We start from the raw sequence: 14257 nt of genomic DNA, 5'->3' as shown, positions 1-14257 counted from the left end.
AGTTCTAGTCATGAAACTTGTTAAAATTTGGTTTTCACCAAGAAATTTTTTTTTTCTCGTTCTAGTATTTGTTTAACTGATCAAAACTTTTAAATCCATCGAATATAACTTATTTGACAATATTGCTATCTTACATTGCTAATGTTATAAGAATAAAGTCTATATTACGTACATACATTAAAAATCTACCTAAACAAAAATTAAGGCAAACAAATTTCTTACACCTATTTCGATGTATGGTATCATTTTTCATTATTTTCTCCTCTATATTTGCTTAGATTAGATGAATTTCAATTGTTAATATAAGCTTTACTATCGACACACCTACTACATAGGAGACCATTGTCCATTGACATCAAAGTAAACCAATGCATATGGATTTAAGTCAAAAAACGGACAAAAGAAAAAATTCAAATTTATTGGATCAAAATCAAACTTTGAATTATATTTTTTCCGTTTGTTATGAAAACTTAACAAATGATGATTATAATACATATATCTTATACGAACATCATGTATTTTCGATCTCTGATTTTATATCCCTTCTGCTTAGGTTGAAAACTATATATGTCTATAAATATATATTTATTCTAGGTTCATCACGTGCATCGCACTTGCACGATGCACGTGCACCTTAGTGGTTAAAATTTATTCCCTAGACATTGAATCCTGGTTGTGTCATTGCATCAAATCTCTTAAGTTAGATGCAAAATAATAGAATGATCCATCTGTGTTTGAAGGCATATATACACGGTATACTAGACTCATGGATTGAATCTAATTTTAGTGATAAATAAATAAATGTGTATGTGTATACACACATGCATACACTCTTATCTATATAGTGGAATGCCATGCAGAGGAAGGATTCAACTTCACAAGATCCTAATTACCAGGTAAGGAGTCTGCTACACTGCTAGTTTGCCGAGAGACGCTAGGTCAACACTAGCTGCCCATAAAAAATTTCTCCACTAGCAGTGACGATCTTCCAAACTGCTTTCCTGGGGCATACCGGGTACTTGACTCTGATTCCCTGAAAGCATGAGACGTCGGATGCACACGATGGAGAATGTTGGGATCCCAGTAAGCCAGGCCACTGCCAGGAGGACTGGTTGGGCATTTTGGATCTTGCGGCAACATAAATTGATTGAGACGTTGATATTGAATGGCACCACCGTATCCAGCGGTTATAGGAGTGGAAGAGCCAGATGATGCACGAGAGGTAGATTCGGAAGATGAGGGTAACATCCCTTTTAGGCGCTGAGGCGATCTTGGATGTTGAAGAGCAGTCCCGACTGGAGAGCCCGGGCTTGAAACGTTCCTTGCCACGCAAATATCACTAGAAAAATGGGTTGAAAAGCTTTGGATAGCACAATGTAACGACAATAGTGTGTGAGAGATACCTAGAATTAGAAGTAGATTTTGATACAGCAGAGGTATGCATGGCAAGACTCTGTGAGTCCAATTGGTGTGGTGTTTTCACATGATCAATGCCCTGTAAAGTATTCATAAACATCATTTTCAAACAAAGATCATGACTTATTCTTTACCCAAGCTTCCAAAAACATCATTACTGCACATATAATTCAAAAATCCCAAAGCATATAAAAGTTCAACTTTACGAACTCAGGATTCCATTCGTACTTGTAAAAAAAAAAAGAAAACATGCAAACTACCCCATCATATATCAATATATACACAGATTTCATTGTCTTTATTTGCATGCCAAAGCTAATTTACTCAAAAAACGCTAAAAATACCAAGGATATTGTAGCACTTGTCACTGCAATGTGGTCTGACGGTGTAGAATTAAGTACTTGGTTTCCCGGGTATACACCACTTTTCATTAAGAATGGATGCTCCAAAAGCTGAGCAGCTGTTGGACGTTGCAAGGGATTCCACATCAAACATTGCCATACGAAATCTTTGCATTCAGCCGAGAGATAATCGGGGATCACTGGAAGTTCTTTACAGTTCACAATCTTGAACATGGCCACAGCCTTCCGCGCAGAAAGTAGATAAAATTTGTCAGACACTAAGCATACACACAAAGGAAACTAATTGCAGTTTAGGAAATTTCAGTACTTCTCCATACTGGCTCCAAGGTGGTTTTGAGGTTGCCATCTCCACAACCGTGCATCCAAGGCTCCATATATCAACTGCTTGATTATATACATTTGAATTCCTTATGACCTATTGAATAACAAAGAAGGAATTATGCATCTGGGAAAAAACAGTACGATAAAGGCCTGCGATAACAATAACTAACCTCAGGTGCCATCCAATATAAGTTATCCTTGTGCAATAATGGACTGGATTGAGTAGCAATCTGTTAAAAAAGCAGGGAGGGGGGTGGGGGTTGGGGTGTGAAACATCAAGCAAAACCAAAACTTTATGTCTGATATGAAATGTGAAACAGCCAAGGACCTTTTCAATTCACCAAGGAGCAGTATACTTACTATGACATTATATACATCAACAGATTCTAAAATTCAACTGTTGTTCATTGTATAAAATATGGAATTGTATTATTCTTTGTCATCTTTTTTATTTGATTTCCTCATTAATTTGTTGGACCAGGTACAGGGCGTTGCTCTCCATTTACTATAGAATTCCCAATAAGCCTTACTTTTCATTCTTTCTTTCTTTCCTTTTGTATGTACCATGACATCTATTTATTGGCTTTTGGCTGGGGAATAATATCCATTCCAGTATACCCATTCTTCTTCATATAGTGGTACCACGGCCCTAATCTGGGCTTATTCTTTTTTCCCTCCTTCGCAAATTTTTCCCGGCCTCGTCTGTTTCATCATCCACAAAATGTTCCAGCACAAGTTTCACTACTGCTCCAGCAATGAATTCTCTAATACAACTCAACCAATTTCAGAAAACCTTACTTGTTAAATTCATATCATAACCTCATGGATCAAATTATCAGGTACGGCCACATTATGTGTTGTGGGTAGAAGAGAAAAGGAAAAGTTGGTAACATCACTGGTGTAAATCTAACACAGGACCAGATTCCACACTGTTACACTGGGATGGAAATATTCTATTCTGATTGCTTGGTCGGTAAATTTGACGGGGAACAACATTAAGCATACTCTCTCTTTTGCAAAATAACAAAAGAGATTTGTGATACGGCTGCAGAAATTATTTCCAATTCTATTTACACAACTGAACATTTCCAAATTTATTTAGGTTGCGCTTGGATTGAAGTATTTCAAATCCATGGATTTCGATTATAATGTTAGTGTTAACAATGAAACATAGAGGAATCTCAAATTCATAACTTAATTATTTACACATTACTTAGATGGATTAAAATGGATTCTAAATCACCACTTTATTGGATGAACTTAAAATTCATCCTAGCTAGCATGAATTACCATATCAACTTAAAAGAAGTGGATTTGATGTTTGTGGTGTTACTTCTCTAAACAATAAAAATGCATTTGAAATACATGGATTTGAAATACTTCTATCCAAGCGGAGCCTTAAAGTCTTGAGATTCAAAACAAGGATACATGAGAGTAACTAAACTCTACAGCGCTCTCACGGAATTATGGCAGCAGATAGATTCAATTTATGATGACAACTGTACTGCAAGGCGGATGCAATCAAGCACTCAAAGAAAATTCAGTGTATGATTTTTCACAAAGGTTAAACAAGAATCTTGATGAAGTGTGGACAGCTCACAACCACTGCCGACCACCAGGGAAGTCTTTGCTGAAGGTCGGCGTAAGGAAAATAAAAAAGCTGTCACTATGGTCTATGGACCCTACCCACCCAACCTTGCAGCACATTATCAAAGTTCCACTTTTGTAGCAAAAAAACATCGAATCACAGAGAAACCACAATGTGAAGAACCATACCATAGATAGTTGCTGGAAAATTCATGGTAAACATGCTTATTGGTTAGAGGATTCCTCATTAGTCATACTTTCCATCTTTCTTTCCTTGTGCATTTACAGGCTGTTGCCTTAGGAATAATAATCATTTAAGCATTTTCCACCAATCCTAACTCATTTCACCAACAAATTTGATCACCAATAATTAATCTCGCATGTTGTGCATTGGTTAAGTTTATTTGAGACAACCTAAGCACAAAAAATTACCTGGCTTCCATGTTTCGCCATGCCAAAGTCTGCGAGCTTAACACAGCCATTTGGGTCCACAAGTATGGTGGCCCCTCTAATGTTTCTTCCAAATGAAAAAGCACAAAGATTTATGCATGATGATGAATGTTTACTAACTAATGAATAAACAAAAATAAAATTATCAGCAAAAAACCAGTAAAGAAGGATGTCAGATTTACCTATGCACAGTATGTTTAGCATGTAAATATGCAAGTCCTGCTAAAACTTGCTTAGTGTAGTTGCGGATGGCTGATTCTCCTAAATTTCCATATTGCTTTAGAATCTTATCCATGGAACCTCCAGATACATATTCCAGATATATATAGAATTTATCATGCACCTGATTGTGGTAATAAAATACAATATCAATAGAAATTGAAAAAAATGACTACACAAAATGAAGTATAATTAACCTCACAAATACGGTTCGGCACCAGTTGCTAAATTTATGACAAATACACGAAAACATTTATATGATAGGTGTTTAATCATCCGACAAATTTGGTTTCAAATATATAATGCATTCGGATAACAGAAGCTTACACCTATACATTCAAATTTTCAATGCAAATCTGAAACCTATAAGAAATTAATAACAAAAATGTTGATGAAAGAACTAACCACTTCAGAAAAATAATATTGCACAATGTTGGGATGCTTTAAGCAACTCAATAGCTGGATCGCCTATATGAAACAGAAAAAGAATTTACTCATTAACATGATACCGGAAATAGATCAGAAAGATTAAAATCAAAAGTTGCATCCAGTTGAGAATAGGACTCCAATATGAATAACAAATATCATCTGTGATTAAATGGTCGAAAGAACAATTAACTCACTTGTACCACCTGCTTGAAAGTTTGAGTCGATTTAGCATCATCAGATCTGAATGAAACCTCTTTCATGGCACACAGTTCACCTGTTTCACTAAAACCAGCAGGGCCACTTATCAAATTCAAAAAGAGGTTGTACAAATTTAGCCAATGATAACATGTTCAAATCTCTTAAACAGCACTCCAAACACTACAAATAGATATTTGTGGTACATAGATATACCAAACAGGAAAAAAATGACAATTGTGAATCCCCCAACATCTGCATTGAGTTCAAATTTCTCATTATGTCTGAGAAAATAAAGCTTCTGCACGTAAAAGAATCTATAACCAAGATGATATTCTTAATTGATATAACAACCATATAGCATAGGAGAAAACGTTAGCACAAAACAGAATGGAAAGTTGCACGTGATTCACATTTCCTCACCTATTGAAACCCAAATAAAGATGTCCATATTCACCTCCACCGAGCAACTCCCCTTTCTTCCAATGTGAGTGCGAGCTTATATGACTTTCCATTCTTCCAGGACTATGAGGCAATGAAGATGTTGCTGCTAAACTCGAATGGGATAAAGGAGGTGAAGAATTGGGAGTTGGTGTGGGAGGAAGAGGTAGGGGGAAGCTCTGTTGTTTGCCATAATTAGGCCAATCACACGGTGATTCAGAATGGATTTCTCCATTTCTTGGATGGCATCTAGGACTAAGATTTGGATAATTTTCTGAAGTATTTGGGGCGTGAGAAAAGTCATCATCGTTATGAAACTGTCTTTTTGGCACTTGAACATTTAAATTTCTTTTTCTACGAGGTAAAGAGGAGACATTTCTATGGGAAGAAAGGTTCCCAGAAACAACAGGGGATTGATTCTTCATCGGAATGCTTCAGGGCAAACAAACAAACATGCAAAACGAGGTACAACTTCAGTACACATCAAGAGCCAAGCAACAAAAATTTATCACATAATATGAAAATTCCAAAACACAGATAGAAAATGCTGTGTTTTTTAAATTTCATCAACTTAATCCAAAATCAGAAATTCAAAGCAAACAGATAAATGTAAACTGAAGTACAAGATTCCACCTTGATGGGTTCCTTGCATCTATTTCTTTGCTTCCGATGACACCACAATCAACTGCATCCCCCAACCCAGAAACAGAATCATCTTTCTGATATGAAGCAGAAGCATTCGAAATCGAAAAGGCAGAAAACACATCAGGAAGAGAAGAATTCAACTGGAAACTAAAGCTGGAATCTGATGAAGCTGAGCTGATACTTGATTGCTCATGAAAAAGTTCCCAAATCTGCTGCTTGCGCACAGCAGCAGCCACCAGTCTCCCCCAGTTGTCGTAAACCGGAGACATTTTTCTTCCCAAATGGAAAGAAGGAAAGTTAACGCGTAATCCGTATGTGACGTGCTTGATATTTGGCCTCGCCCGGTCGTTTTCTCTTGAAAGGATGCTTCGGAAAGAGACGGGTTAGTGCATGAATGATGAATCATCATCTCTAAACAACACACGAGAATTTTTTGTTCACATTTGATCATTTTTCGGGAGAGACTTGGAAGTCAAATTCTCGCAAGAATGGGTACATATCTATTATCTATTATTATTTATTTATTTTTCTATATAATTTTTTTAGGTCCAATGTGAATTATTGTTGTCCTTGTGTATTTAATGGTTTTAATTAATGAGTTTTCATTATTAATTTTTAATGAATTTAATTTTATGGTTTATGTTTAAACATTATTTACATAAAATATGAATTATTGCGAGCTATTTTTTCCCATTTGAATTCTTATTTTTTATTTCTTTAGTGAGTTATTTGCATCAAACACCCTTGTGAAATATTGAAAATGCACACTTCTCCCCTGTGAAATTTTAATAGGCATCTTCAACCCTGACCTTTTAAAAAATTAGCACACTCGCTCCTTCAAATGAGTGATTGTTGCGCACGCACCCCTCATGCGACTGAGCAAATATTTTGATTTTTTTTTTTGCACCAAATATCCCTGTAAAATATTAAAAATGCATATTTGACCCCTGTGAAAATAATTTTTAAACTTATTCAACCCATAATACACGATTTTTATTAAAATCTAATTCTAAAATATTTAGCAAACATTTTTTTTTTATTAATTTTTTTTTTAATTTTAAATTTATTATGATTATATAATTGTTTTCTAAAAAATATTATTATTTTATCTTATTATCATTATTTTATAAAACTTTCTTCTTGTTTACAACTTTTCCATTAAAAATGCATTCATAAACGAGATTTAAATACCTAAAAGTACCAAAATATTAAATCAAAATGATAAGTGCATGATAAGTACCAAACATTTTTAATTTTATTTATTTTTATTTTTTATTTTAAATTTATAATTTATAATAATTTATTTCTAAAAAAAATTATTACTTTATCTCGTTATCATTATTTTATCAAATCACTTCGTGTTTGCAACTTCTTCAATAAACATGATTCATAAATAAGGATTAAAATATCTAAAAATACCAAAATATTGAACCAAATGATAAGTTCATGAATGTTACCTTTTCAATTTAGAATTATATAAACATGTTATTTTTTTTTATTATTTATTACAAATTGTGTAATGCATATTCTCGAAAAATTTAAATTTTGGTTCAATAATATATAGTCCTAAATCGAAAAAGCAATATGTTTGAACTTATCCGTTTAGTTCAATATTTTGGTACTTAAAATTATTTAAATACTTGTTTATGAATGCATGTTTAATGAAAAAGTTGGAAATACGAAGTGAGTTTATTAAAATAATGATAACGGGATAAAGTAATAATATTTTTTAAAAATTAATTAATTAATGATAATACATTTAAAATAAAAAATAAAAATTAATAAAACAAAAAATGTTTGCTAAATATTTATAATTGGATTTTATTGAAAATTGTGTATTATGGGTTGAATAGATTTAAAAATTATTTTCACAGGGGTCAAATATGCATTTTTAATATTTCACAGGGGTATTTGGTGCAAAAAAAAATATCAAAATCTTTGCCCAGTCGCATGAGGGGCGCGTGCAACAATCACTCATCTGAAGGGGCGAGTGTACTAATTTTTTAAAAGGTCAGGGTTGAAATTGCTCATTAAAATTTCACAGGGGAGAAGTGTGCATTTTCAATATTTCACAGGGGTGGTTGGTGTAAATAACTCTATTCTTTAGTTGTAGTTGTTAGCTAAAACTTATATTAATTTTTATTTTTATATATAAACATGCAAGTTCTATTATGAATTTACCAACATCCTCTTGTTTGTTTAATGACTTTAATTAATGAGGTTTTCTTTTTTTCTTTCTAATTAATTTAATTTATATGGTTTATGTTTATACATTACTTGCATAAAATATGGTGAAATAATTATTGTGAGCTATTTTTTTTCATTTAATTCTTCTTTCTTATATGGTTTATGTTTAGACATTACTTACATAAAACATGATGAAAAAATTATTGTGAGCTATTTTTTTTTTCCATTTGAATTCTTATTTTTTATTTCTTTAGTTGTGGTTGTTAGCTAAAACTTATGATTTCAAATAATAATTTTTATTTATATATATAAATATGCAAGTTCTATTATGAATTTACAAACATCCTCTTGTTTGCTTTATGACTTTAATTAACGAGGTTTCTTTTTTTTTTTTCTAATTAATTTAATTTATATGGTTTATGCTTATACATTACTTGCATAAAACATGGTGAAAAAATTGTTGTGATCATTTAATTCTTCTTTCTTATTCTTTAGTTGTTTGCGTTGGCTAAAAGTTATTTTTTAAATATATACAAGTTCCATTGTGAATTTATAAACATACCCTTGTTTGTTTAATGACTTTAATTAATTAGTTTCTTAGTGAATTTCTAATTAATTTAATTTATATGATTTATGTTAATTTATACATTACTTGCATAAAACATGGTGAAAATATTATTGTAATCTATCCTGAATTTTTTTTTTTCCATTTGAATTCTTATTATTTTTTTATTTTTTTAGTTGTGGTTGTTAGCTAAAACTTATGATTTCAAATAAAAAATTATGCAACCACTATTTTTTAGTTTAAACATACAATTAATTTAATTATTTTTTTATTTCCTCATTAATTGTTTTGTGCATTGTTTTTTTTGTTTTTTTTCATAACACTTAATTTTTAACAAGTAATCTATTGATTATTTTTAAAATAAAGCTAGAATTAATTGTTTTGTTTTCATTTTCTCATTAATTTTTTTTTGTCAATGTTTTTGTGGTTTTTGATAAAAATTTGTCTCTATGTCCATTGATTACTTTAAAAATAAAGCTAGAACTTATGTACTTACATAAACTTTGTTGCCACCAATATTTTGTGGCGTTGACTACGACTAATGTGTTTAAAGAAAAAAATTCTGCAACAATTGGTTTGATTACATTTATCATTTACTTAATAAAACATGATAAAAGATTATTTTGATACCATTTTTTTAGATTTTATAATTCTATAATCTCTTTATTTTACTTGTACAATTAGACACGAATTATATGTGTAAATATAAAATTTATATGCTTTTTTCAAAGCTTTTAATTTTCTAAGTTGATATTTACTCTACTTGTGGTCATTAATAATAAATTATATGATATAATTAATATTTAAATGATAATATCACCTATAGCATGTTGCTTAATTTTCCATATATATTTTGTTTTTTAAATTTTTAAATTTTATGGTTTGTATTTAAAAACTAATTAATAAAATATAGCCAAAAAAATTAATGTGATATTTTTTTGTTTAAATTTTTAAATTTTTAAATCATATTACTTGTTACCCTACTAGGATCCACTACCAATAACTTCATAACCATATAATTAACTTGCAACTTGCTCCTTCGAATGTGTTGTCCACAAATACTGACAGTGATCTTGGACAAACACTGTCCTGGGTAACCGCACACGTTGCTTTACTGATCCAGTGGATGTCACACGGTTACCAAGAAACAAGAGCTGAGCGACCCAACAAAACTGGTTATCTCAAGGGGTATCAAACTCAACATGGTTATCACATGTTCATACATAACATGAAATGATAAAAATACATCATATGATAGATAATAATGCAATACATAAACATACATACTATAGTGACAAGCTTCGTGATCACCTACTTATCAGAAACTTATGCATGTAATTAACATAATTAAACATAATCAAAGATAAATCAGCGGAAACTTAAATAATTTAAAAATCCTAAAGGAAATCTGAAATTATTATACAACCATATCGAAATACTGTGTATCAACAACTTAAACCAAATATTAAAAAGTTGTTACATCGGAAGCTATCTCCACCTCAGCTGCAAAGTCGCAACTACGGTCTCCCTGAGCCTCCTGCTCCATCAAGTCTGAGATCTGTCCCGTGGAATAGGGTGTCCAAAACATTACGAGGACGTGAGCAGAAAACGCTTAGTACGAGAGTAAGATTATATAATTTTATATGAGCATGAATGCAAGTGTACGGGTACCAAGACACTAGGTAAAGAATCCCACTCACTGACTCAGGCCCTAGGTATATAGCACTCTGCGCCGTCGTACCAAGAGGTTGCTCATATACCCAATGTGGATATCGGTGACATGACACGAGTCCACGTTTCCAACCATCCACTACACGTAGGGTGAGCGCCCTACTATCGTCTATCTCAAGGGTATAAGCTCAATATGCTAATGCAAGAAGCATAATATCGTAACATGTAATATATAGATAAAATAATGCCACATAAAAAATGCAACACATAATACATGCATATTCAGTCTGGATATTTCGAACAGTACTTTCGTACCTTAATTCTACTAGGCAAGCTACACCAGCACTATTGTCCAAGACTATAATCATCAGATCACTATATCACTAAACAATATCTAAAAGCCTTAACTAAGCTAATAGATACTCCCAAACTATTTATAATATCTCGAGTATACCTTCGTCCGTCGTCAGTCTTTTGAAAAAGATAGCCCCAGAACTTGGGCACCACTTTGCTACGACTCCAGAGCATCTCGCCAACACCTAGAAATGTTGGAAATGCCCCAAAAAATTCAGAGAAATAGGGAAAACTATGATTTTGGTGTGAGTAATGTGAATCTTGAATCCCCTATTTATATGCGAAGATTGGACGATCCGATCCCCTACTTTGGACGACCCGATCTCGCATGCAAGCCACATTGCAGCATGTACAGTTCGGATGATCCGAACTCCTGCGTGTCCCAAGGGTGATGACACCTCACCAGCTGCATGGCCTAGCTGAGTTTGGATGCTCCAATCCCTGGTTCGGACGATCCGAACTCACCCTGAGCTTTCAAACTCCATCGCCTCTTTCGAACACTTCGGACATTTCGAACCCCACAAGCTATGTAGTTTGGACCATCCAAACTACCTGAACCCATCTAAGCCCATTAACAATTTTTGGGCATACAGGATCCGATTTCTTGTTCCATTTAATCATATAAAATTTCATTAATCATGTTTTATTACATCTAAACGTGTTTAGTCAAGTTAATCTTGTAAAATGGGACCGGGTTACTACACATACTCAGCTGGATACCTATGTCAATACTTACGTACCTCTAAAAATCTGATTTATGACCACATAGTCTAAAGTCTCAGCCTAAAGATAAGTGAACTTCATATCACTATTTTTTTAATCTATAAGTATCTACTAAATCCAATAGATACTAAAAAAAACTATTAAGGATTCGGGCCCTCTGCTCCTAGGTCCTGGTAATTGACTGAACATTGATTCACCTCTTAACAACTTTCAAGTTGCACCATCGAATGTGGTGTCCATGATAGAAGCAAGGACGTGAATGAAATTGCCAAATATGCAATGTATGAGTACAATGCATAAAACAGGCTACTTTGGTAAACTTGGATAAAAAAATTGGAACTCATGCTTAGAGTGTAAGCCCCTCAATATGAGCTCGATGTTCTGAAAATCCACTGGATGCCACAAATACTGATCGTGATCTTGGACATACACTGTCCTAGAGAACCACACATGTTCTATGGATCCAGTGGGTGTCACATGGTTACAAGAAACAAGAGCTGAACAACCTACTCAACTGACTATCTCAAGGGATATCAGACTCAACGTGATTAGCACATGTTCATACATACATTACATGATAATCATGCATCATATGATAGATAATACTGCAACATACAAATATCGATGCATACTCAGCTGGATATCTCAGTCAATACTTACAAATCTCTAAAAACTTGTTAGTAGCACAAAGTCTATAAATTCACAGCCTAAAGATATGTGAACATCATATCACTATTTTTTTTATCTAACAGTCTCTATTATTCCAATAGATAATCCCAATAACTATTAAGTATTCGGGACTATACTTTCATCTGTCGTTAGTCCGTAGAAGTCGAGAACCCCGCAACTGAGCATAGTTTTGTTACCACCTCAATAACACACTGCTCCTTGCTAGCCCTCGATAATATGGATAGAAACACTCAAATATTGACTGAATAGTTCAAGAAACTCTGTTGCACTTAGGTATGAGAATCTCACGTCTATTTTAACTTATGTGTTTAAATTAAAATATTTTGCCACCAAAATTTTGTTATGATTTTTATTTATAAATTACTTAAATAAACACAATAAAAGACCGTTTTGATATGATTCTTTTAGTGTTTCTAATTTTATAATTTGTAATCATTTTTTCCAACCAATGTTTTCTTGTGATTTAAATACATTTATAAATTACTTTAATAAAACATGATAAAAGATTATTACGATAAGAATATGACAAAAGAAAATGATACGATAATAACATATATGAGAAACAATTTAGTAGTTCAAATCTTTTTTTAAAAAAATTAAAAACATGTTTTTTTTCAAATTTGTTAATATGAATAATTAACATGATTTGTTGAAATTTAACACTATTGTTATTATTTTTAGTCTAGTTAATTAATTTTGGCTCAGGTCTCTTTTCAGATGATCTTTATCCTTGAGACCAGTCACTCTTGCTCATATTTACAAATAAAAATAAAAATTTTGATATAAAAATTAATAATTTTTTATGGGTGGTCTAAATAAGAAATCAATCTTACAAAATTGACTCGGAAGACTGTTTCTGTAATGGGCTGTGTGCGTCCCTCTGCTTCTGGCTCATCTGGCCTTATGCTCTGGGGGCCCAGAAGCAGAGGGACGCACCCAGCCCATTACATAAAAGGGCGCCCTTTTATGTAATAAAATCTCATATAACCAAACACTCAGAACATCTGACAATCAGTGCCACAATCTAGAAAATAAATCTAAAGTCTCTATCTTGACAATAGATTTCAATAATTCCTATCATCTTCTCCCCATCTGAAAATGGAAGTTTTTGCCCTCCACAGGATTCGAACCTTGGACACCAGACATATATCCAAAGTTCACTCAATCCTGGTCCTACTTGAAAAATCTTCTCAAGTGGTACCAGGATTGAGTGAACTTTGGATATATGCCTGATGTCTAAGGTTCGAATCTTGGGTAGGGCAAACACTCCTCTTTCCAGATGGGGAGAAGACCATGAGAAATGGGCCTTGGCCCCCAGAGCAGAAGGCTAGATGGGCCAGAAGCAGAGGGACGTACCCAGCCCATTACATTATACCAGGATTGAGTGAACTTTGGATATATGCCTGGTGTCCAAGGTTCGAATCCTGGGGAGAACAAAAACTCCCCTTTCCACGTGGGGAGAAGACCATGAGAAATGGGCCTGGGCCCCCAGAGCAGAAGGCCAGATGGGCCAGAAGCAGAGGGACGCACCCAGCCCATTACAGTTTCATTGGAATTTTTGTTTTAGTTTTGTTTCGACTTTTAATTACTCTATCGTACGTTCCCCACTTGCAATGCACGTGCTTGTTTTCTAGTATATATATATATATATATATATATATATATATAAACAATTTACGAATTTAATTTGTAAATAATAATTTCTTTTAAAATGTTCATAGGGACTATGGAAAATGTAGTAACCTGAGTTCCATTTTACATGTTAGAAAATGACATATAATTTTAAAAATGGAAAAACATGATTAAGGAGTCATTATTTGGTGAAATTAGTGAAAAATCAGCTCCGAAACGTCTTAAAATGGTAGGGAGGGTCCCGAGGGTCTCGGACAGTTCCGAAGCAGCCAAATCAGTTCGGAGCTTCTTATCCCAGTTCAGAACTTCCGAACTCAGGTGCAGCCTGATTAGGGGTGGTAAAAATACCGTAATTTACGATATACCGAAG

General features: G+C 33.3%; 1 protein-coding gene across 3 annotated transcripts; it reads right to left on the bottom strand.

Moving 5' to 3' along the window:
* Positions 1–652: 652 nt before the first annotated feature.
* On the bottom strand, positions 653–6460 carry LOC140863046 (mitogen-activated protein kinase kinase kinase YODA-like). Of its 3 annotated transcripts, none has more exons than XM_073266155.1 (11): positions 6054–6460; positions 5403–5852; positions 4988–5066; positions 4761–4823; positions 4319–4479; positions 4119–4203; positions 2270–2329; positions 2086–2193; positions 1761–2000; positions 1404–1495; positions 653–1339 (listed from the first exon to the last, which is right to left on the bottom strand). In XM_073266155.1, the coding sequence occupies exons 1-11, from the start codon at positions 6332–6334 to the stop codon at positions 946–948; spliced, it is 2013 nt and encodes a 670-aa protein (XP_073122256.1). In that variant the 5' UTR covers positions 6335–6460; the 3' UTR covers positions 653–945. The 3 variants fall into 3 exon arrangements, with proteins under 3 accessions (XP_073122256.1, XP_073122255.1, XP_073122257.1); XM_073266154.1 differs by having other exon boundaries at positions 655–1339; positions 4979–5066; positions 6054–6459; XM_073266156.1 differs by having other exon boundaries at positions 657–1321; positions 4979–5066; positions 6054–6457.
* Positions 6461–14257: the final 7797 nt, after the last annotated feature.

This window comes from Henckelia pumila, chromosome 4 (assembly GCF_033568475.1).
Source record: "Henckelia pumila isolate YLH828 chromosome 4, ASM3356847v2, whole genome shotgun sequence".
Lineage (NCBI taxonomy): Eukaryota > Viridiplantae > Streptophyta > Magnoliopsida > Lamiales > Gesneriaceae > Henckelia > Henckelia pumila.
The sequence above is the reverse complement of the archived record's forward strand: the minus strand, read 5'-3'. Positions and strand labels throughout refer to the sequence as shown.